This window comes from Babylonia areolata, chromosome 28 (genome assembly GCF_041734735.1).
Source record: "Babylonia areolata isolate BAREFJ2019XMU chromosome 28, ASM4173473v1, whole genome shotgun sequence".
Classification (NCBI taxonomy): Eukaryota; Metazoa; Mollusca; class Gastropoda; order Neogastropoda; family Buccinidae; genus Babylonia; species Babylonia areolata.
This window is the reverse complement of record NC_134903.1, coordinates 709,129-731,500: the sequence shown is the minus strand read 5'-3', so window position 1 is coordinate 731,500 and position 22,372 is coordinate 709,129. Positions and strand designations below refer to the sequence as shown.

The 22,372-nt window shown below is 45.9% G+C and overlaps 1 protein-coding gene across 1 annotated transcript in view; it reads right to left on the bottom strand.

Moving 5' to 3' along the window:
• LOC143302119 (uncharacterized) overlaps nucleotides 1-22,372 on the bottom strand; it is a 46,634-nt gene that overhangs the window by 7,727 nt on the left and 16,535 nt on the right. Inside the window, exons 21-42 of the mRNA XM_076616665.1 lie at nucleotides 21,628-21,847; nucleotides 21,122-21,340; nucleotides 20,490-20,684; nucleotides 19,849-20,028; nucleotides 19,173-19,496; nucleotides 18,264-18,551; nucleotides 16,247-16,477; nucleotides 15,842-15,997; nucleotides 15,135-15,584; nucleotides 14,288-14,503; nucleotides 12,906-13,175; nucleotides 10,529-12,658; nucleotides 9,870-10,046; nucleotides 8,649-8,930; nucleotides 7,900-8,180; nucleotides 6,991-7,202; nucleotides 5,961-6,139; nucleotides 5,114-5,410; nucleotides 3,260-3,478; nucleotides 2,399-2,647; nucleotides 1,315-1,683; nucleotides 544-885 (exon numbers count right to left, since the gene is read on the bottom strand). Coding sequence (XP_076472780.1) covers nucleotides 544-885; nucleotides 1,315-1,683; nucleotides 2,399-2,647; nucleotides 3,260-3,478; nucleotides 5,114-5,410; nucleotides 5,961-6,139; nucleotides 6,991-7,202; nucleotides 7,900-8,180; nucleotides 8,649-8,930; nucleotides 9,870-10,046; nucleotides 10,529-12,658; nucleotides 12,906-13,175; nucleotides 14,288-14,503; nucleotides 15,135-15,584; nucleotides 15,842-15,997; nucleotides 16,247-16,477; nucleotides 18,264-18,551; nucleotides 19,173-19,496; nucleotides 19,849-20,028; nucleotides 20,490-20,684; nucleotides 21,122-21,340; nucleotides 21,628-21,847 — 7,486 coding nt within the window. The remainder of the gene's footprint in view (nucleotides 1-543; nucleotides 886-1,314; nucleotides 1,684-2,398; nucleotides 2,648-3,259; nucleotides 3,479-5,113; nucleotides 5,411-5,960; nucleotides 6,140-6,990; nucleotides 7,203-7,899; nucleotides 8,181-8,648; nucleotides 8,931-9,869; nucleotides 10,047-10,528; nucleotides 12,659-12,905; nucleotides 13,176-14,287; nucleotides 14,504-15,134; nucleotides 15,585-15,841; nucleotides 15,998-16,246; nucleotides 16,478-18,263; nucleotides 18,552-19,172; nucleotides 19,497-19,848; nucleotides 20,029-20,489; nucleotides 20,685-21,121; nucleotides 21,341-21,627; nucleotides 21,848-22,372) is intronic.

Sequence of the window (22,372 nt, the reverse complement as noted above, 5' to 3'; positions counted from 1 at the left end):
CCAGGAAAAATAGGTATCCTTTTTTATCAGAAAAATACTGAAATAAGAGCTGAAAAAGGCTTTCGCTGATAACTATACAGACTGTGTATTCAGGACAGCTCTGGTATGAACTGCATGCCAACAAAAGAGAAAAGTGATGCTGATCGATGCCGTTTGTCCAAGGCCTAGAAATTCAGGAGCAGTATATGGAATCGCTTGATTACAATTTGTGTACAAATAAAAAAGAAAAAGGCTAATTTAACGGAAAGCATTGAGTAGATTACGATCTTCATCATGCAACAAACATTTGGCATACTGTGTGACTAAATATTTGTCTACAAATATTTAGTAAATTGCGAGAGTATTTTACTCCAAGTTATTTTGATATACTCTGACGCAGACTGTTTTTCGCAGAGTATTTTTCAGCAAATTGTTCAAATAATCTGAGAATGTTTTTCAAGCCTAGATCACATAATGCGATATGTGAGAAGAAAATGTACCCAATCTTCCCAAATATCCACCCTCACCCAGACCCTCAAACCATCACCGTTGGCCAAGCATTACCTCCACTGTCAGTTGCCGACGCAGCTGGTCGATCTCTCCTCTCAAAGCCATGTTCTTGCGCTGGCGGCGGGCGGTCAGGTACCACGTGTCCACAGCAGCCGAATAGCGGTCCTCGGTGGCTCCAAGGTGAGAGGTCATGGACACGTCGAGGTCAGTGTGGGGGTGGGTCAAGGTAAGGTGAAGGGTGTAGTTGCTGCCGTTGTCCCAGGCCCCTGCGGTGTCCTGCAGCTTGGAGGTGAAGGTCAGCACCTTGCTGGAGTCCTGGGAGTAGGACAGGGCCGTGGTGGCGTCCAGGAGTGTCTTCCCTTGGTTCACGGCCACCTCGCTTTGCACACGCACTTCCTGTCACACCACGTGAACAGTCTATTTATAGCACTGGACTGAGGCCATCTTTTTTCATACGAATTACTTTACTGCATGCTTTTTTCTCGTTGCTGTTGTTTTTCTACGCTTTGTTTTCAACAATGACGGAGAATGGACAGGTAAGAATGCATTTATGAAAGAATGTTTGGAACAGTTAACTTTCATCCTACTGAATTGGGTGTATTATCAGAAATACAGTGCACGAATATCAAGAAAACAGTGTGTGTGTGTGTGTGTGTGTGTGTGTGTGTGTGTGTGTGTGTGTGTGTGTGTGTGTGTGTGTGTGTGTGAACAGCAAAGTACGATATCATGTAAGGGAAATAAATGAAGTCCACATGAAGGAAAACAAAGAACCAACGATGAACAGGATTCAGAAAGCCAGTGACATAATATATACGATTTCCAGACCTGGTTGATGGCAGGGAGACTGAGGGTGAGGTCGGCCTTGTTCTTCTCGCCAGGGGTCCACTTGGTCTGCAGGGACACCTGTTTGCTCTGGTCACGGTCAGCGTCCCAGTGGAACGTGGCGTCCATCGCACGTAACCAGGCGCTCCGGGTCACGGATCCGCTCACCTGCACTGCGCGTGAGAACACTCCGACCTTCACCTTGCCGTCGTAGCTCGTGCTGGAGCGACGGCTGAGGTCGTTGAAGTCCAGGGTGTAGAACACTCTGCGGTTGCTTCCCCTGCCCCAGTAGAGCTCGCCCTGGCTGGCGGCGTTCATGGAGCTGGCCTGAAGGTTGTACTTGGCTCCCACTGTGCGTGAAGGGTGTACCACCTGCACAGTGTCATGTATGTATGACAGTCAGTCCTGTTCGACTGTTCCATCAGAACAGTAGAGGAGGTAACTGCTATCCTGACTATCTGGCTAGAATTTGATTACAATGGAGAGTGTCTTGCCCCACTCGGCCACGAGGGTTTTCGGACAGTCGGCGTTAGGGTGGTTCCTAAAGGCCAACTAGCCCCCGAGGCTGCAGCACTGACAGCCAGTGTAATTTTGCCTTCTGGTTTGTAGAGTCATAGTCCTTCACAAAAGACTAGGCTGGAAATGATTCCTATTGAAATTGAGAAACCATTGATAGTACAGCTGTCACTTTGCTGTCGGCCCAGCTGTAAACTAATGTCAATCTGTGCAGTGTGAACGAGGGTGTGGAATGAAATGTATGTTGTTCCCATGAGGCATGAGGAGGGAAATAATTGGCGCTGAATTTAAACAGTAAAATATGTATTCTTATAGAATGTACTTAAAACGACGTAGTCTCTCATAATATTCAGCAATACATTTTATTTTAAAGGAATATGCTTACTTAGAATCATGTAAAGGTGTTATGTAAACGAATGCATGTCAACTTCAGACAATCGTAAACAGAATCTTTGAATTACGAATAAGGAGATAAAGTGGGATAGATGTATGTGTACATGGGTTTTGTATGAACCAAACAAACTGATCTAAACTTTGAACATGGGTAAGCAGTTAACCCTGTTCCACTGACCTTGAGGTCGAGGTCATGCTGAAGGCCGTTGGAGTCTGAGGAGTCAGTGAAGCGGGAGGTGACCCGCAGGTTGCTGTTGGGGTCGTTACGGTCCCAGTCCAGGCCGAGCTCAGCGCCCTCGTTAGTGCGAGCCAGGGAGTACTGCATGGGGTGGGGCTCGGCCAGGGTCACGGTCACCTGGGGAAGGTCACCGGTCAGGGTGGAGATGTCAAGGTCCACCAGCTTGTCTCCGTTCAGACTGCCCGTCATCTGTGTGGAAGGCTGAGTGTCAGCACATTGCTCTCACGTGGAGAAACACTGGTGGAGCCACTGTTCGTTTAAAGAATCCAGTTCACCCACTGATTATCTTACCGGCTGCCTTATAAATGACCCAGTCACTCATAACCAAGTAATGATAAACTAACATGAACGACTACATAACTGATTACAAAGTATGAAAAAGAGAAGAAAATATCAATACTTAAAAGGCTGAAAAGATTGCCGAAACGAATAACTCGCTGATTAGCTGATTGGCTAGTTGAGTGACTGACAAACAATCTGAATGATATAAAATCCGAAAAAAAAGAAACAATGGAAATTGTTAGAAAAAAAAAAAAAAAAACCTCTCAGGCTGACGCATTGTTTTCACTGGGTAACTGATTAAATTAGCTAAAGACAAATGCGCTTCAACAAAAAGTTACATCAGACGCTCAAAAACTAAAACAGTATAATACTTAAAAAGTAGGATATTTGACTTCGTTTTGCAGTGTGCCTGTGCTTTGCACAAACACATTATTTCCCTGTTTGCTGTCTAGATGAACAGTCAGAAAACACTACACGTGTTGCCAGGATCTGCTCACACCCACTCCCTGTTCCTCTCACCTTGTGTTCATATTTGTCCTGGGAACCATGATGCTCCAGGACCCAGCTGGTTCTGCGCAGTGCCTGGAAAGGGGTGCTCAGACTGACGTCTGTGTGCAGCTGGCGCTCGTACCAGCTGTTGTCATGGCGCCACGTGCCGTCCATGACGATCTCCTGGTCACCTGACCAGCCCAAGATCACGTGACTTGTTTTCTGAGAGCCGCGTTCCCCGTTCACCACCTGTGGATGGGACATCAGGAAAGACTTAAAAAAACTCACAATAACCATTATTATTATCATTATCATTATTGTCATTATTCATTTTTTATATTCTTATCCAGCTCAAAGCTAAGCTTATACCACATATTGACATCAGCTTACATTTGGTCCAACAGCAAAGTGAGAGCTGTATGATCAATGGTTTCTCCATTATAATGGGAAGTCATTTTCAGCTTAATCTTTTGTGAAGGATTATGACTCTCCAACTAGGAGGCAAGACTGCACTGGCTCTTTGTGCTGCAGCCTTGAGGGCTAGTTGGCCTGTGGGAACCATCCCAACACCGACTTTCCTAAAACCCTCTTGGCTGAGAGAGTGGGGATGTAGCTTGGGCAAGAAACTGTCCACTGGAATCAAATCCTAGCCCAGATAGTCAGGACAGATAGTCTGTTGTTCTGATGGTCATAGTCGGACACGACTCACAATCATACATTGTTATTATCATCGTTATCATTATGATATTATTAACATTGTTGTTATCATCATCGGAATACAAACTAGCTGATGTACCTCCCAACTACATCCCGTGTTTCACTTTCACTCATTCATTTATTCTCAAACCTCTTTCTGTGTGTGTGTGTGTCTCTGTAACTATTTCACACACTCTCTGTCTCTCTCTTTCTCTGTCTCACTCTCTCTATATCTATCGTTCTATCTATCTATGTCCCTCCCCCGTTGTCTCTCTGCATAAGTCATCTCTCTGTCTCTCTTTGTCTCTGTATGTCTCCCCATCTCTGTCTGTCTGTCTCTGACTCTGTCTGTCTCTCTGCATAAGTCATCTCTCTGTCTCTCTTTGTCTCTGTATGTCTCTCCATCTCTGTCTGTCTGTCTCTGACTCTGTCTGTCTCTCTGCATAAGTCATCTCTCTGTCTCTCTGCATAAGTCATCTCTCTGTCTCTCTTTGTCTCTGTATGTCTCTCCATCTCTGTCTGTCTGTCTCTGACTCTCCGTGACCTCCAATTAAGCACAGAAGACTGACATCTCATCACCTCCATCTTAAAGTCCTTCTCTCTCTCTCTCTCTCTCTCTCTCTCTCTGTGTGTCTCTGTCTCTGTCTCTCTCTCCCTCTGTCTCCCTGTCTCTCTCTTTGGATGGTCAATCTCGACATTGGAATTATTTGACGTGTTCGTATTGATATGATGTATATCGATGTTACATGCGTAAATATTCATTATATGATTTATCTGTACTTTGTTTTCTGTGTACTGTCCAAACCTTGGAGATGAACGACTGAAAAAATGCGAATTACCCCCTGTCACATGTGCTTTTTAGCTAATGACAAAGTGCCAATGTGCCGCAAATCTCTTGTTAGTTTATGTTGTTTCAATTCTGTTTTGTTTCTGTTTGTGTTTATTTCCACATTTCTGTTCCATTTCATCTATTTTCCATCATTTTGTTCTGATTTGTACTTATTTGTCACCAGAGCTTTTCAGCTAATGACATTAAACATTTCAGTGTTCTCTCTCTCTCTCTCTCTCTCTCTCTCCCTCTCTATCTCTCCCCCCCTCTCTCCCCCCTCTCTCTCCCCCCCTTCTCTCTCTCTCTCTCTCTTTCTATCTCTCTCTCTCTCTCTCTCTCTCTCTCTGACATCCCATCACCTCCATCTTCCAGTCCTTCACGCTGTCAAAGGGCGTGTCCACGGAGCCGGCAGCGGTCAGGTCGAAAGGCGAACGGTAGCTGAGACTGGCCGAGGCCCTGACGGCGTCCAGAAGAGGGGTGCTGAGGTAGGCGGAGCTCTTGAAGTCCTGCAGGCTGCCCTCGTGGCTGGCGCGTGCCTCCAGGGTGTGCCAGTCAGCGTGGGGCGTGGTCAGACGAGCGGTGATGGAGCTGGAGCCAGAGAGGGAGGACTGCAGGGTGTAGACATGGCCCTGGCCGAGGTCCAGCTTGCTGGATACCTGGGAGAGAGAATGGGGGAGAGGAGTTAGTGACTGTGGACAGTTACAACAATGATGACAAGTCAAAGCATAAGGAGAAAACCAACAACATAATGTTACTGTGTTTGTATATTTCTTATTTCGTTTATTCCTTCGTTTATTTGTGTATTATTTGCTCCGTTTGTTTACTTCTTTCTAACCTTTCTTATGGTCTGACTCCCTTTCTTATGGTCTGACTCCCTTTCTTATGGTCTGACTCCCTTTCTTATGGTCTGACTCCCTTTCTTATGGTCTGACTAAGTCCGGCATCTGCTTGCTTCGTTTTACTTGGTTTTTTACTCTCTTTTTTTCTATCATAAATGTATCTGTGGGTCAGTCCGAACATTTTGACGTCACCTTGGAGTTTAAGCTGAAACTTCCCCTTGTCTTTCTTTCTTCTTTTACCTTTCTTCGTCTTCTTCTTCTTCTTCTTCTCTCTCTCTCTCTCTCTCTCTCTCTCTCTCTCTCTCTCTCTCTCTCTCTCTAAACGAAACCAGCCAATGACGTAAAGAACACGGAACTCATCACTGACCTCCTTCTTGTCCCAGCCATCATTCTGATAGGAGCCAGTGGCAGACATCTTTTCCCACTTGCTCCATGGAGTCTGGACAGTCAGCGTCACTTCCGGGTTAGGGGATGACGTCACACGGAGGTCACCAGACAGGCGTTCGTCATCCATGTAGTTGGCAGTGGCATAGCAGGTGAATCCATCTGATAAAGATAATAACCACGATGACTATGATGATGATGATGATGACGATGGCACACTGATGGCAATATTAACATCAGTCACATTATAAAGGCACATCTTCAGCTGCCACTGCTAATGCTGCAGATACTACTTCTATAACTGATATTACTAGCACAGCCATTAATGTTACTGCTGCTACTGTTTCTGCTGCTGACATAAGCACTTTTGTTATTCCTGTTATCACTTGTTACCAAACAGCATGGACTGGTTTAGTACACACCTGCAACAAGTCGCCCTTATTATGTAACAGTGAACATTAAGTCCTGTATATGACAATAACAGTGAACACTGGCTCATGCACACGACAATCACAGTGAACATGAAGTCATGTACATGACAATAACAGTGAACACTCACTGCTGTACATGGACATAACAGTGAACACTTAATCGTATAGATGACAGTAACAATAGACATTAACATATTTATATAACAGTGAACACTGATTCCTGCACATGTCAATAACAGTGAACACTGCCCCATGTACATGACAATAACAGAACACTGACCAGTGTACATGTCCATAACAGTGAACACTGACCCCTCTACACGTCAATAACAGTGAACTGACCCCTCTACACGTCAATAACAGTGAACACTGACCAATGTACACGACAACAACAGTGACCACTGACCCCTCTACACGTCAATAACAGTGACCACTAACCCCTCTACACGTCAATAACAGTGACCACTGACCCCTCTACACGTCAATAACAGTGACCACTGACCCCTCTACACGTCAATAACAGTGACCACTGACCCCTCTACATGTCAATAACAGTGACCACTGACTCCTGTCCAGCCTCACCATTGTCAGCGTTGTGCCTGTACTCAGCACGTGTCTGTGTCCAGTCCTCAAAGGGCGTGGTCAGCTCAGCAGTCACCTCCAGACGGCGCCAGCTGGCACGCATGAAGTCCAGCTTGCCCGCCACTTCCTGTCCGTCTGTGTACTCCACCTTGGCCTCCGTGTTGAACGTGCTGCTCAGCTCTCCGATGTGTTGGAAGCTGGCGCCCACGTCACTGGGAACACCACAGGCAGATGGGTGTTGGACTGGGAGCATTGTCACGGTGTGTGTGTGTGTGTGTGTGTGTGTGTGTGTGTGTGTGTGTGTGTGTGTGTGATTTGGAAAGACATAGATTGGGACTGGGGGGTGGGGTGGGGGATATAATAATGTGTGTAGCTTGGAAAGAAATAGATTGGGACTGAGAAGAAAGTCATGGTGTGTGTAGCTTGTAAAAAAAATAGATTCAGACTGGGAGGATAGTCTTGGTGTGTGTAGCTTGGAAAGGAATAGACTGGGACTGGGAGGATAGTCTTGGTGTGTGTAGCTTGGAAAGGAATAGACTGATACTGGGAGGGTAGTCATGGCGTCAGTAGAGTGACTAAAAATAGATTGATACTGTTGTTCTTTCTTTTCTTCATCAAAGCCTCCTTCCGTCCCTGCCCCTCTGTACATCTCTCTCTCTCTCTCTCTCTCTCTCTCTCTCTCTCTCTCTCTCTCTCTCTCTCTCTCTCTCTCTTTACACCCCCTTTTTCACTTTCTATTTTCGCTATCATAATATACAATTCAGTTGAAGAATATCTATGAGTCCATTTTTATCGATGGAAGTTACATGAAGAGACTAGACTGAAGAGAATGAGTACTGATATTATTTCAACCAGCTCTCCTATTCCTTAACGTTGAAGCTAATGAATCTTGATTAAAGACTCCTTTACCTGTAGCCTTCCAAAGGAGTGTTGATCTTGACACTGCCTTCCATTCTGCCAAACTCGTTCTTGAAAGCGGCATCCACAGTGGCCTCCTGACCATTCAGCGCTCCTTTGGCTGCCAGAGTGACGTCACTCCATGGTCCCTCACGACGGAGGTACACAGACTGGGTCTTGCTGACGTCGCCATAGGAGTAAGTGATGACCTCGTTCACCAGCAGCAGGGGACTGTCATTGAGCTGGAACTCCAGGTCGTCAGAGTACTGGAACTGCTCTCCGTACTTGATGGTCTGCACACAGACGTCAAAAACAGTGTCAGGCTATAGACTGTTTTAGATAGGCAACTAGTTAGTTGGTTGACCAGTTGCCTTTAGAACTTGTGATGCTTTAGAAGAGGGGATAAGTTTATGGTTTGAAATACAATACCGATTGAGCAGCATAACCAGGAATTTTCAGTACCATTATCAATAAAGCAAAAAACAGAACAAAAAAATGAATGAATGAAAGAGTGAATGAATGAGTAAATAAATAAATGAATAAATAAATAAACAAACAAATGAATACATAAATACACAAAAACACAAAAGATACCCGTAACGAGTGCCGAGAAGTGTCACTGTCAACATCAGGACTGGCATACTGAATCAGATTTATACTAGCATACTGAGTGAGATTTATGTCGACCATTAAATTTCTGAAACAAATGCCATGAAGATGGGTCTACCATGCCATGCCATGAACACACCAACACCACCCACCTGTTTCCTGGTGAAAGAAGTGGACGTGCCCTGGTGGTCGAAAGTGGCAGTGAGGTCAGAGGTGAAGGGCGTCTGAAGGTCAAAGCGAGAGCTGAAGCGATCGTCCGGATAGGACACGGTCAGCTGGCTGCTGGCACGCTGTGCCTGTCCATAGGTCACGGCTCCGCTCCACTGCACACTGCTGTCGCTGTGGGAGAGGCTGTGGATCAGTTCAGTCATGCGGAACCCGTCGTACGGCGTCTTCACGGTCAGCTGCACGTTCTGGTCTCTGCGCAGGTCCACCTGGAAGAGGTCGCGAGTCACGTTGAACGGAGTGATGTGACTGGTATGTGTGTGCTTGTATCAGTGTTTCTCCACTGCAATGGGAAACCATTTACAGCTTAGTCTTTTGTGAAGGGCTATGACTCTCAAACTAGGAGGCAAAATTGCACTGGCTCTTAGTGCTGCAGCCTTGGGGGCTAGTTGGCCTTTGGGAACCATTCCAGTGTCGACTGTCCTAAAACCCTCTTGGCCGAGAAAGTGGGGGTGTAACTTGGGCAAGACACTCTCCACAATGATCAAATTCTAGCCAAGATAGTCCAGACAACAGTTACCTCCTCTGCTGTTTTGATGGCCTTAGTCGAACACGACTGACTATCACTTGTATCAAATGATTTCTTTTCTCTGTAGTGGTATGGCTGATTGGGAGGTTATGTTTACTGGTCAGAATTTTACATTTTGACAAGGACAACAGGTTCCTTGCATCATGCAGACAAGACACAAAATTGTCTGGTGAACTTTTTGCTGAATCAACGGTGTGAGAACTGCTAGGTAAGATAGAAACTCTGTCTCGAAAGTCACAAAATTGCTGTATTATTATCTTTTTAACAACGATTGTCAGTCATCTTCAATCTATAATTTTCCGAAAGTGCTGCATTTTTTTCTAAATAATGATTGTCAGTTATCTTTGTGCTATAATTGTCCGAAAGTTCTGTATTATGTTCTAAATAATGATTGTCAGTTATCTTCGTTCTGTAATTATCAGAATGATCGTTTACACTGACAAAAACGCTTTCACATGCATTATGTGCCATTACGCTATGTTCTTCAAGCAGTTTGATACAGAGGCTAATGTCAATGAATGATCAAGTGGAACGTCATTTATACAACCGGTCACACCAACGAAGCAAAATAGCTATTTATCCTGTGGCAGTTTTGGGGAATTCCCTGTAAGTAACTGACCTTCAGGTCCGCAGTGTGTTGATGCCCACGGCCACACTCCAGCTTAGCGTTGCATTCAAACTTGTTGGTGTTGCCGGCGTGTTTGTAGCTCAGCTTGGTCAGCCCCCAGTTGGTGAAGGGAGTTCTCAGCTCGGCACTGGTCTCAATGCGTCTCAGGCGGTAGTTGTAGTGGCTCACCTGTAGAACAATCACTTGGGTATTCAGGGTGATTCGATTTTTACTTTTATCAAATGTCTGTCATGTTTATAGGGAAAATAACAGAAGACAACCCTCCATCAGTTTAGATCTTCTATAATAAAAACAAAAACAAAAAACAATAGATAGAATTAAAAACTAATGAAATCATTGATTCATTTCCTGTTTTCTGCATTGTGAATGTTAATTACTATGTTTATAGTTGTAGCTATTTACCCCCTCCCCTCCCCTCCCCGAAAACTGCCCACACTGTGGGGGTAAACACGTCATGCACGTAAAAGCCCACCCGTGTATGCCAGTGAACGTGGGAGTCGTAGCCCATGAAGGAAGAAGAAGAAGAAACAGACGTTATGCACCTTCATTAACGGCTTTAAAGAAAGAACAGGGATCATGAATATCAATAATAAAAAAAATTTTAAAAATGTCATAAAGCTCAAGACAGACAGTTAATTCCAGCTCCTCACCTTTCCAGAGATCGTCTGGCCATCCATGTAGGTGACTTGTCCCTCCGTGTTGAAGTTGTCAGCACCACCTGTGTGTTTGAAGGTGGCGCCCACCTGGTTGAATCCCTCAAACGGTGTGGCCATGGTGACGGAGCCAGAGAGAGCCTTCCTGTTGCTGAAGGCGGCTCTAGCCTCTACCTTGTCCTGCATGAGGTGAGCAGCCAGCAGCAGGCTGAGGTCTCCTCCCTGCTGGATAGCTTCCATGTCCCCGGTCAGGGCGAAAGAGCTGCCCATGGTGCGGTAAGCGATGAACGGAGTGATCATCTCCACAGATCCTGTCACGTCCTGGCCCTTGTTAAACTTGGCTGTGACCTCCATCTTGATGTCCTCGACGTTTAGACTGGTGACCATGGTGACGTCACTCATGTCTCCAGCGTAGCGGAACTGACCTCCCAGTTGGGTGTATCCTGTGAAAGGTGTCATTACTTCCACGGATCCTGTGATGTCACCATCAGTGTCGTACTTGGCGATGGCCTCCACCTTCTCATTCTGTACGTTGGCAGTGGCTGTGATGCTGTTGCCGCCATAGTTGAAAGAGGCTCCCATCTGCTTGTATCCAGCAAAGGGTGTCATGATTTCAACGTTGCCTTCAGTGATGTCATCGTTAACAAATCGGCCGGTGGCTTCAATTTTGTCGTTCTGCAGATTTCCTGAAATCATGGCTGTCTCTCCACCATAGTTGAAAGCAGCTCCCATCTGCTTGTAGCCACGGAAGGGAGTGGTGATTTCAATGGAGCCCTTGACTTGGTTGTCCTGGTTGTACTTGCTGACCACTTCAATCTTCTGACGCTCCACGTTAGCAGCAGCGGTGACAGACAGATCGCTGGAATCTCCTGTCTTCTGGAAGCTGGCTCCCAGCTGGCGGTACCCATCAAAAGGTGACTCTACTTCCAGGGAAGCAGAGAGGTCACGGACAGTGGCCAGCCGACCAACGACCTTGGCCTTGTCAGCGTTGACGTTGCCCGACAGCTGCAGTGTGACGTCAGTGAGCGGTCCCACTCTGGACAGGACGATGGCGGCTTTGTTGGCTTCACCCTGGACGTTGGAGGAGAGGGCCTGGCTCAGATCCATGTTGTCCTCGCTCATGGACCACTGTGTGTCTGAAGACACTTTGTCTTCACCAGCGGAGGCTGAGGCCTTGGTGGTGAAACGATGGATGTCACCTTGGTGGTTGACATCGATGTTCAGCTCTGGGAGTACAGAGGTCAGCACGCGCAGTGAAGATTGCAGTCTGTCCGAGGACAGTCTGTGGGCCAGGTTGACATCCAACAGGGATTGGCTGTTGTAGGTCACGTGGGATTCAGCCTTCATGTTGTTCACGTGTCCGGTCCTCTGATAGGAGGCATCCAGCGAGCCAAAGTCGGCGATGGTCGTCTCCAGGTTAAAGGAACCAGTGCACATTTTGGGACCAGCGGTGTGAGAAAGGGACACCACACTGCGTTCCAGTCCACTTAGGGGAGAGGTGAAGGTGCCGCGGATGCTGATTTGGTTCAGGCTTGGGATGGCCAGCTCCAACTTCCCATTGACGTTTTTGTCGGTCATGTATTGCACGTTGGCTTCTGTTGTCATCTGGTTCAAATCCCCGCTGTGCTGGAAGGAGGCGCCCAGACTCTCAAACTGGCTGAAGGGTGTTCGCAGAGCCACAGCAGCCTTGATGTCCCGCACGGTGTTGAGTTCCGCCGTCAGGCTGACCTCCTGTTTGTCCAGACTGGTGGAGGCCGTGAGGGCCAGGTCCTGAAGGGAGCCCACCTTGGCAAAGGAGGCGGTGACCAGATGACGAGGACCTCCCACACGGTACTTGATGCTGGTGGAGGCACTGACCTCTCTGCTGTTGAAGACAGCACTGCTGGAAGTGTCCACACTGTACTCACGGCCATAGCTGAGGGAAGCCTCGGTCTGCAGGTCAGCTGACTGTTCAAAGTTGAGCTTGATGTCCTGGGTGTAGGGAGTGGACAGGGAAGCCACCAGACGTGCCTTGCGGGAGTTCCACTTGTTCACCACGTTGGCTTCCATCTTCTGGCCACTGTAGACCATGGTGGCTGTTCCCCGCAGGTTGCTCAGGTCTCCTTTACGGGAAATGGCAGCCTCGATCTGCATGCACAATGGTCAGACCATGTTTTCATACAGATCTCTATGTTGAATGACTGATGAAGCAAAACATTCATTGTCACAACTATAAAGAAAAACAGGTGGAAATTAGTTACTGAATGAAAGTACCTTTAAGTACATGTTAGAATAGTCTCTCTGATTTAGCCGACTTTCCACACATTCCCATAACAGTAATATTTACACCGACTATTTTTGCCGATCAAAGGACAGAGTGCAGAGCGCTGCTCACCTGTTCCCACCCTGCCCAGGGTGTGCTGATGGACAGCTGACCCTCAGTCTTCATCTTGTGCAGGAATTTCAGGCTGCTGGTCAGTCCTTGTCCAGCCACACTGACGTCAGCAAGGCTGTTGAAGTCGTTCCATTCTCCCTCGTGACGCAGGATGGCAGAGCTCTTCTCCCAGCCGCTGAAGGGGGTGGTCACAGTGACGCTGCTGTCCAAACCACGTGACCAGTCCATCATGGCCGTCGCCTTGATTGCTTTGTCATTGGTGTAGATCACCTGAAAAAAAAAGTAATTTACTTTTGATCTTCTTCTAGACTGAAATCAATTTATCATTTGCAATGTGTGGTTCAGACTAATATGTGGTTTATGTTTGACTTTATTATCATAGAAGCTAAAAAAAAATCATAATCATTGGATACAAACATATCTCGTTATGGTACACAGACATGGACACAGAGAGAAAAAAAAATAGTCTGTGCCGAGTAATTTGATTGTTTCTTTTTTATATTATTATTATCTTTTCTTGCGTGCTTATTGTTTTATCATGTACCAGACATTGTGTTCACACAAAATAGTGCAGGTCTGATTTTGTAATGGCTGACCATCTTAAGAATAAGAATGATCAAAAAATGATGTATGGCTTGGAAACCCTTCTGTTAAAATGAAATAAGAAAGACAAAAGTTACGTATGATAATTGTTCTCAACTGAACCACAAACAAATTCCACAAGGAAAGCTTGGATCAACACCACAACACACAGGAAACGAAAGCTAAGACATGGATCAACACCACAACACACAGGAAACGAAAGCTAAGACATGGATCAACACCACAACGCACCAGGAAACGAAAGCTAAGACATGGATCAACACCACAACACACAGGAAACGAAAGCTAAGACATGGATCAACACTACAACACACCAAGAAACGAAAGCTAAGACATGGATCAACACTACAACACACAGGAAACGAAAGTTAAGACATGGATCAACACCACAACGCACCAGGAAACGAAAGCTAAGACATGGATCAACACTACAACACACAGGAAACGAAAGCTGAGACATGGATCAACACTACAACACACAGGAAACGAAAGCTGAGACATGGATCAACACTACAACACACCAGGAAACGAAAGCTGAGACATGGATCAACACTACAACACACCAGGAAACGAAAGCTAAGACGTGGATCAACACCACAACACACCAGGAAACGAAAGCTGAGACATGGATCAACACTACAACACACCAGGAAACGAAAGCTAAGACATGGATCAACACTACAACACACCAGGAAACGAAAGCTAAGACGTGGATCAACACTACAACACACAGGAAACGAAAGCTAAGACGTGGATCAACATGACAGCCCATCACAGACCTGAGCAGAAGCATCCATGGCGGTGTCACGCATGTTGTGTCTGAAGGAGGCACTCAGGGACTCATAGCCACTCAGCGGAGTAGCCACGTTGACGTCCAGCACCAGAGGAACGTCAAAGGAGTAGGTGGTGTCCAGGGAGTACGTCTGGCGTGGGGAGTACTCCAGCTCCACCCGGGACTGACGGACACGGCGTTTGTCCTTGCTGGACGCCACGATCTGTGGACAGTGAAGTATAAACTGGTGATGATCTGACAGTGAAGTATAAACTGGTGATGATCTAACAGTGAAGTATAAACTGGTGATGATCTGACAGTGAAGTATAGAATGGTGATGATCTAACAGTGAAGTATAGAATGGTGATGATCTGACAGTGAAGTATAGAATGGTGATGATCTGACAGTGAAGTATAGAATGGTGATGATCTGACAGTGAAGTATAAACTGGTGATGATTTGTAGATGGTTCAGTTTTGGAGAGGAGAAAATATGTGGACTGGTCAGCATTGTGTGGATAATAAGTAACACATAACTAAAAGAAAAAGACTGAAAAACTGACAGTGATAGTTTAAACCTTGATCAAACATTAAGTGTTTCGTGATGTAACGATTCTGGAGATAATCAGAAAGATGAATTCAATATATCACACGTCCTTATGGGTCGCTTTTGTTGTTGTTGCGGTTGTTGTTGTGTTTAATGCGTGCTTAATATGAAAGATAATGAATAAAATGATTGACGTTTTTGTGCATGAAACAAAGAAAATATAACTTACACAAATCATGGATGTTTCTCTTCCCTCTCCACAAACAAAAGCACAAAACCAAAGAGCTTCATGTCTCATTAGCATCTCACCTGGAGGTAAGGGAAGTCATCTCTGGGCGTGTCCAGACGAAGCCGGGCATTGAGGTCATCTTCAGCATTCCAGGTGGCGCTAGCTTCATACTGGCCAATGACGGGCACGGCCTTGAAGTCAGCCTTGACCTTGCCAGCTGCAGACTGGATGCTGGTCTCCACACCAGTGTCCACAACACGCAGCTCATCCCAGGGCGTGCTCAGTTTCACGCGCGCGCCACTGAGGTCACGCTGCACGCGCGTGGTCAGGATGACGTTCTTGCGCATGCCCAGATCCATGTTGAGCTGACTCACCACTTCGCTGCCCTCTGCCTTGCTGCTCACTTGAGCTGCCAGACTGCGCACGCTTCGTACAGGGGTCGTGACCCTCATGGTGATGTCAAGGTCATCCCAGTTGTTGATGATAACAGAGCCCTCAGCAGTTACCTTCTTGCGTGGTTCCCATGAAAACTGAAATGGCACGAGAAAAGTAATGATGTTCGAGTTCCATTATGTAACAGACTAAATATAAACACAACTGATACTGTGAATGATCATGATTCACGATTCATTTTCATGCCGCTCAGAGTGGTTCAAAGAAGTAAACAATGAGTAAGTTTTGGGCGCAATGAATTGGACCAGTAGTTTTTAAACGAGATTACTGTTAAAACAGTGTCCATACTGGTTCATATAAACGGAAAAATACGATAAATGTAAAAGAATCTCACCTCAGCATTGGCAGACATGGGGAAGCTCTCGTACTTGGCATTGACCTTGCTGCTGATTGGCTCAGTCCAAGGTGACGTCATGCTGAAGTCCAGGTCAGTTTTACTGGCGTCAGCGGTCAGGATGACGTTGTGTGTGAAGGCCTCACGATTCTCGTTCTGAACAAATGAAAGGAAAGCAAAGTGTGATCTAAGGTATGGGTTCTGATATAGTTTTGTGCCTGTGGTCATACCGCCCTCTTTAGCGGGTTTTTTTTTCTGGTTTGATATGCGTTGATTGGTATAGCTTATAGTTCAATTGATAGTTCCCTATAAGTACACAGATACAGACAGGCACACATACAGACAGATAAATAGAGACAGACTCACACACACACACACACACACACACACACACACAACGTGTACCTTCACGGAGGAAGAAGACAGCAGCCTGCCAGTTCCGTACTGAGTGCTCAGTTCAGCACGCCAGTCACGGGCGTTTCTCCACGGGGTCTGCAGAGCCACGGAGCCGCTCAGAGAGCCTGCTGCACGCGCACCTGTGACGTCAACCTTCACGCGCTTGTCGGCCCCCCAGACTGTGGTGAGGGAGGAGGTCAGGTCGGAGGGGGTGTGGAGGTGGGTCCATGTCGTCTTCATCTGAAAGAACAGAAAATCCGCCACCAACGTCAAGGACAGCCTGATGCACGTGGAATGGTGAACCTGCATGCTTTTTGGAACAGCGTGGGAGGGCTGTGCTGTGTACCGTTGTTTTGTGTTGTGTACCGTTGTTCTGTGTTGTGTACCGTTGTTCTGTGCTGTGTTGTTCTGTGTTGTGTACCGTTGTTCTGTGTTGTGTTGTGTTGTTCTGTGTTGTGTACCGTTGTTCTGTGTTGTGTTGTTCTGTGTTGTGTTGTGTTGTGTTGTTCTGTGTTGTGTACCGTTGTTCTGTGTTGTGTACCGTTGTTCTGTGTTGTGTACCGTTGTTCTGTGTTGTGTACCGTTGTTCTGTGTTGTGTTGTGTTGTGTTGTGCTGTGTACCGTTGTTCTGTGTTGTGTTGTGTTGTGTTGTGCTGTGTACCGTTGTTCTGTGTTGTGTTGTGTTGTGTTGTGCTGTGTACCGTTGTTCTGTGTTGTGTTGTTCTGTGTTGTGTACCGTTGTTCTGTGTTGTGTACCGTTGTTCTGTGTTGTGTACCGTTGTTCTGTGTTGTTCTGTGTTGTGTACCGTTGTTCTGTGTTGTTCTGTGTTGTGTACCGTTGTTCTGTGTTGTGTACCGTTGTTCTGTGCTGTGTTGTTCTGTGTTGTGTACCGTTGTTCTGTGTTGTGTTGTGTTGTGTTGTTCTGTGTTGTGTACCGTTGTTCTGTGTTGTGTACCGTTGTTCTGTGTTGTGTTGTGCTGTGCTGTGTTGTGCTGTGTACCGTTGTTCTGTGTTGTTCTGTGTTGTGTACCGTTGTTCTGTGTTGTGTACCGTTGTTCTGTGTTGTGTTGTGCTGTGTACCGTTGTTCTGTGTTGTGTTGTGTTGTGTACCGTTGTTCTGTGTTGTGTACCGTTGTTCTGTGTTGTGTTGTGCTGTGTACCGTTGTTCTGTGTTGTGCTGTGTACCGTTGTTCTGTGTACCGTTGTTCTGTGTTGTTCTGTGCTGTGTACCGTTGTTCTGTGTTGTTCTGTGCTGTGTACCGTTGTTCTGTGTTGTGTACCGTTGTTCTGTGTTGTGTTGTGCTGTGTACCGTTGTTCTGTGTACCGTTGTTCTGTGTTGTTCTGTGCTGTGTACCGTTGTTCTGTGTTGTTCTGTGCTGTGTACCGTTGTTCTGTGTTGTGCTGTGTACCGTTGTTCTGTGTTGTGTACCGTTGTTCTGTGTTGTGTTGTGTTGTTCTGTGTTGTGTTGTGCTGTGTACCGTTGTTCTGTGTTGTGTTGTGTTGTGTTGTTCTGTGTTGTGTTGTGCTGTGTACCGTTGTTCTGTGTTGTGTTGTGCTGTGTACCGTTGTTCTGTGCTGTGTTGCGTTGTGTTGTTCTGTGTTGTGTTGTGCTGTGTACCGTTGTTCTGTGTTGTGTTGTCAGGTTGTGGACACGTCCTATCATTTCACGCTGAATTATCTTTTGTGGTAATAAACAATGAAGAGTGGTAACTATCTCCATGTACAAGGGACACCATTTCAAGTCACTGCTGCTTATGCTTTTGTCGTGTTTGTAATCTGCTGCAGGATAGTTAAGCATGTTCTGTTTACTGCATTCATCAGACTGTTTTGTATCGCATTATGCTTCAGTTTGACCCTGTTAAGAAATCAGCAGTCCCCAAAACCTGCAAGCTTTGTGATAAAACGAAGTATATTTTGTCTGTGCAAGACGACGACAGGTCTGATATCCTTTCAGGTCATGTTTTCAAGCATGCTAACACCTGACACGAGTCACTCAAAAAATAATAAGACAGGTGCCGCCTACCTGTTCCTTGGGCCAGGTGACGGTGATGTCTCCAGTGCTGCTGCCCGTGTCCACCTTCATGTTCATGAGGTAAGAGTAGGCCTGCTTGTTCACCTTCACGTCCACCTGGTTGGAGAACTGACGTCCGTCATCTTTGTGCACGGCGCTGACGCTCAGAGACTTCAGGCTGATCTTGCGCAGGCTGGACTTGACGTCCAGCTGAGCCTGCAGGTCACGTGACCCGTCAGTGCCACGGTTCTTGGCGGTCAGGCTGACCTCACACTGGTCCTTCTGCAGGGACAGCACCAGCTGGAAGCGAGAGACAAGGCACACTCTCCTCAGAACTGACATGGGGTGGGGTTTGTATGGGTTTCTTATGTAGGGACAACCCTCCACTTGAATTCCCTGATGACAGACATCACTAATTACAACTCATAGTGTGGCTGATTGCCTGCTCAGAACTGACATGGGGTGAGGCTCATAATATTATGGGTTTCGTGTCTGAGACCACCTTTCATTTTAATTCCCAGATGACAGACGTCACTAATTACAACTCATGATGTGGTTAATTGACTGATTGATACTATTGCGGTTCCGCCATCAGACTTTTTTCATACAAACAGCTGACAAAAAATCACCTCTTCTGAACTAAATGAAACAGGAACTGATTAAACAAGGCGCATTCCATTGAATAGACTTTTGGCCTGGCTTGAATTGTTTTCAAACAACTATTGTATGAATAAGAGAAGTAAGCTGACCAAAGTCACTTAACGATAGAACCGACATGCTCCATGAAAACGCATCCGCACATTGCACACCATATGAAATATTCACAACGCCGTGATTTGATAATTGTGAAAGATTTCACATGGACAGAAGTAATATATATATATATATATATATATTCTGAGTGTGTCAATAGTACTCTACCTTGGTGCGGAGACCTGTGTCCAGCTTGTGGGTGAAGGTCAGTCCCATGGAGCCATAGCCCCGGAAGGGAGTCTGGGCCTTGAAGGCCACGTCAATGTCACGTGGGGTCAAGGGTTTGGCCACAATGAGGCTGGTGGTGATGACGTTTTTCTTGTCTCCCATGACCAGCTTGGTGCTGAGCTGGTGCTGAGAGCTGCTGCTGTCCAGTCCCACACTGACGGCCAGGTTGCTGTAGCCCTGCACAGGGGTGCTCAGGCTGACACGGGCCTTGTGGGAGGAGTAGTCCTTGCTGCTCTTGCTGCCCGCCATGCCTTCAATCACCACCTGGGCAGTGGACACACAGACAGACATGATTGTATTCCATGTATGCCTTTTTGGTTCTTCTCTTTCTGCTCGTTACATTATTGTTTCTATATCACAGTGATAACGCCTGATTATTTGTCAGAGTTGATTTATTCAGAGTCCACTGTGCATTTAATCACAACCTGGGCAGTGGATACAGAGAGACAGAAATACTTATGTGTTCTTTTTCCCTTCTGTTTCTTCTTATTCAATTATTGTTGAAACGTTAATGTCAGTTTCATGCTGATTTGTTCGGACAAGAGTCACCAGCCTGCATGGGCATTCTGTGAATATATCAACCAAACATTAAACTATGGACCTTGACCCGACTGACCTTTGCGTTCTTGTCGTTGTCAGCGTCCCAGGCAGCTTCCAGGGAGCCCTCGTAGTTGCCCTTGACCTTGCCAGCGTCGGCGTTGAGCACGACACGCCTGGAGGGCACTGTGACCTCCAGACTCCATCTGCCGTTCTGAGACTTGGCCAGTTTGTGAGTGCCGCTCACACCGTAGGTGTTCTGTGGAAACATGACAGAGTCACGATTCGATAGACGTGATCATAATGGTTAGTTTGTGAGTGCTGCTTATAGCAGGCAACAACTGCTGTCCCAACTATCTGGGATATCATTTGATTCTAGTGGAGAGTGTCTTGCCCAAGTTAATCCCCACAGTCAGCGTTGGGATGGTTCCCAAAGGCAACTAGACCCCAAGGCTGCAGCACTAAGAGCCAGTGCAAGCTTGCCTCCTAGTCTGAGAGTCAACATCCTTCACAAAAGACAGCTGTAAATGACTTCCCATTGCAAATGAGAAACCTTTGATCATAAAGCTCTCACTTTGCTGTTGTCCCAAGTGTAAGATTATGTCAATCTGTGATATGAGCTGAGCGTTGGGCGTAATACATACATACATACATACATACATACATATATACATACATACATACATACATAGAGACCAGTTAAAGCATCTCCATTCTCACCTTGCCCTGCTTGACAGAGCCAGCCAGCTGCAGGTCATCCCACTCCAGGTTGGCCTCCCCGGACAGAACGACTGGCTTGATTCCATCCACACCCACAGTGCTGCTCACTTCATGGGAGCTGCCGCCGCGGTTCTTGTACACAGTGTTGATGCTGTGCATGCTGCCTTCGGTCTTCAGGCTCAGGTTGTGCTCCCACTGAAAGCAGAGATCAGGGGAGAGTTCTGTGAATGGGCTGGAACATCACATTAGAGGACTGCTCTATTGAAACGCTAAATTTTCGATTTTGTCTCCATCTCACTAGATGATACAAATGTCTAAAATATACCGTTTCCAAGATCATCACCAAAAACCTTACAGTTGGCATAAGAAGATCCAACAAGAGATGGTATGGAAAAAAATGAATACCATTATACATTGTAGTATCTGGCCTTATAGAATCCGTAACATTAAAAAAGAAGCAATGCTGACATTGAAATATTGATATTTTCCGAAAACTTCATGCACGAATAAAACGTGCTGTTTTTACTTTCAATATAATTGGTTGTAAGTATTGGATAAATTGAGGTGTGTGCTATCAGTTTCAGTTTCCATCTTGAGGTTCAGTGTGCATTCCACAAGATGAAATGGCCCACCTGTTTCTTGGAAGCCTGAGTCAGGCCAGATTTCAGAGTGAAGCCAGTTCCTGGGGCCTTCAGAGTCAGTTCACCGTTCACCTTCTTCAGTTTGCTGCTCTTGTCCTTCAGGGTCAAGGCCGCACTCACGTCTTTGCCCTTGGCATAGGTAAGGATGGCATTGGAGTCCAATCCGTTTGAATCATGTGAGTGCTTGCCTCTGAGCTTCATGTCAATGTCCTGAAACCAGCAAAGGACATTCAAATATAGGAAACACCCACAATGAAGTCACCATAAAATATGGTTATGCTGAAATAGAAGGCTTTTCTGCTTCAACAGAACGCTATTCGAGAATGTGTTTCGCATCAGTTTTTTTATATATAATTTTCAAAATACCTTGACTTTCACCTTTCAAGGTCTGCCTTCCTTTTATTTTGCCCCGTTTAACTGGATCTGAGAAAAACAGGAGGAACAGTATCTCCAAATGAATAAGAACACAACAAGAGACTCTAACTCAATGACTTTACCTGCTGAGGAGCTTGTGCAGACATCTTGAAGTTGAGGTCCATGTTCTTGAGGTTCTTGATCTTCCTGGCCAGAGTGGCGGAGACACTGACACGCTTGGTCTTGTCTTTGAGGTTCCTGCCGTAGTTCACCTCCAGTTCTCCTGAGGACAGCTTCTTCTTGTGGTCCAGGTTCAGCTTCATGGCAGTGTTGTAGTCAGGGAAACTCTTGGAATCCACACTCCTGGGGAAGCAGACATCAGACAGTGCTGGTTGTATGAAATGAAAGGATGAAAGGCATCTTTTGTCAGTCACTCCTGTTCACGTTTTCAGATGAATTTTGCAAAGAAAGATTTTTTTCTTAAATCAATCACGCATCAGCAAATTAATACAACAAATCTATATTTCTTTGTAAGTTATCCCTTGGTGACAGATTAGCTATCAACCTATCGATGGACTTGGTTTAATGGCCAATTGATCTGGTTTTTCTAACTTAAATCGTGATTTGCAATATCACAGTTTCCAGGTTTATGATGACATAGATATTTATAGCCCATGTATCTATTGACAGCGTACTGTCCCAAATATTTGTGATCTTGTTCTAGTTTTCATACAGTAATCGGTATTTAGCCCATATCCATCAAACAACCCTGTTTTTGAAATTTCTTTTTTTTTTTTTTTTCGTTTTGATAGGTTTGTATAGAGGCAATGCCCGTGTCTAGAATGATTATTGAATTATTGATATGTTCAACCAGATGATACATCATGT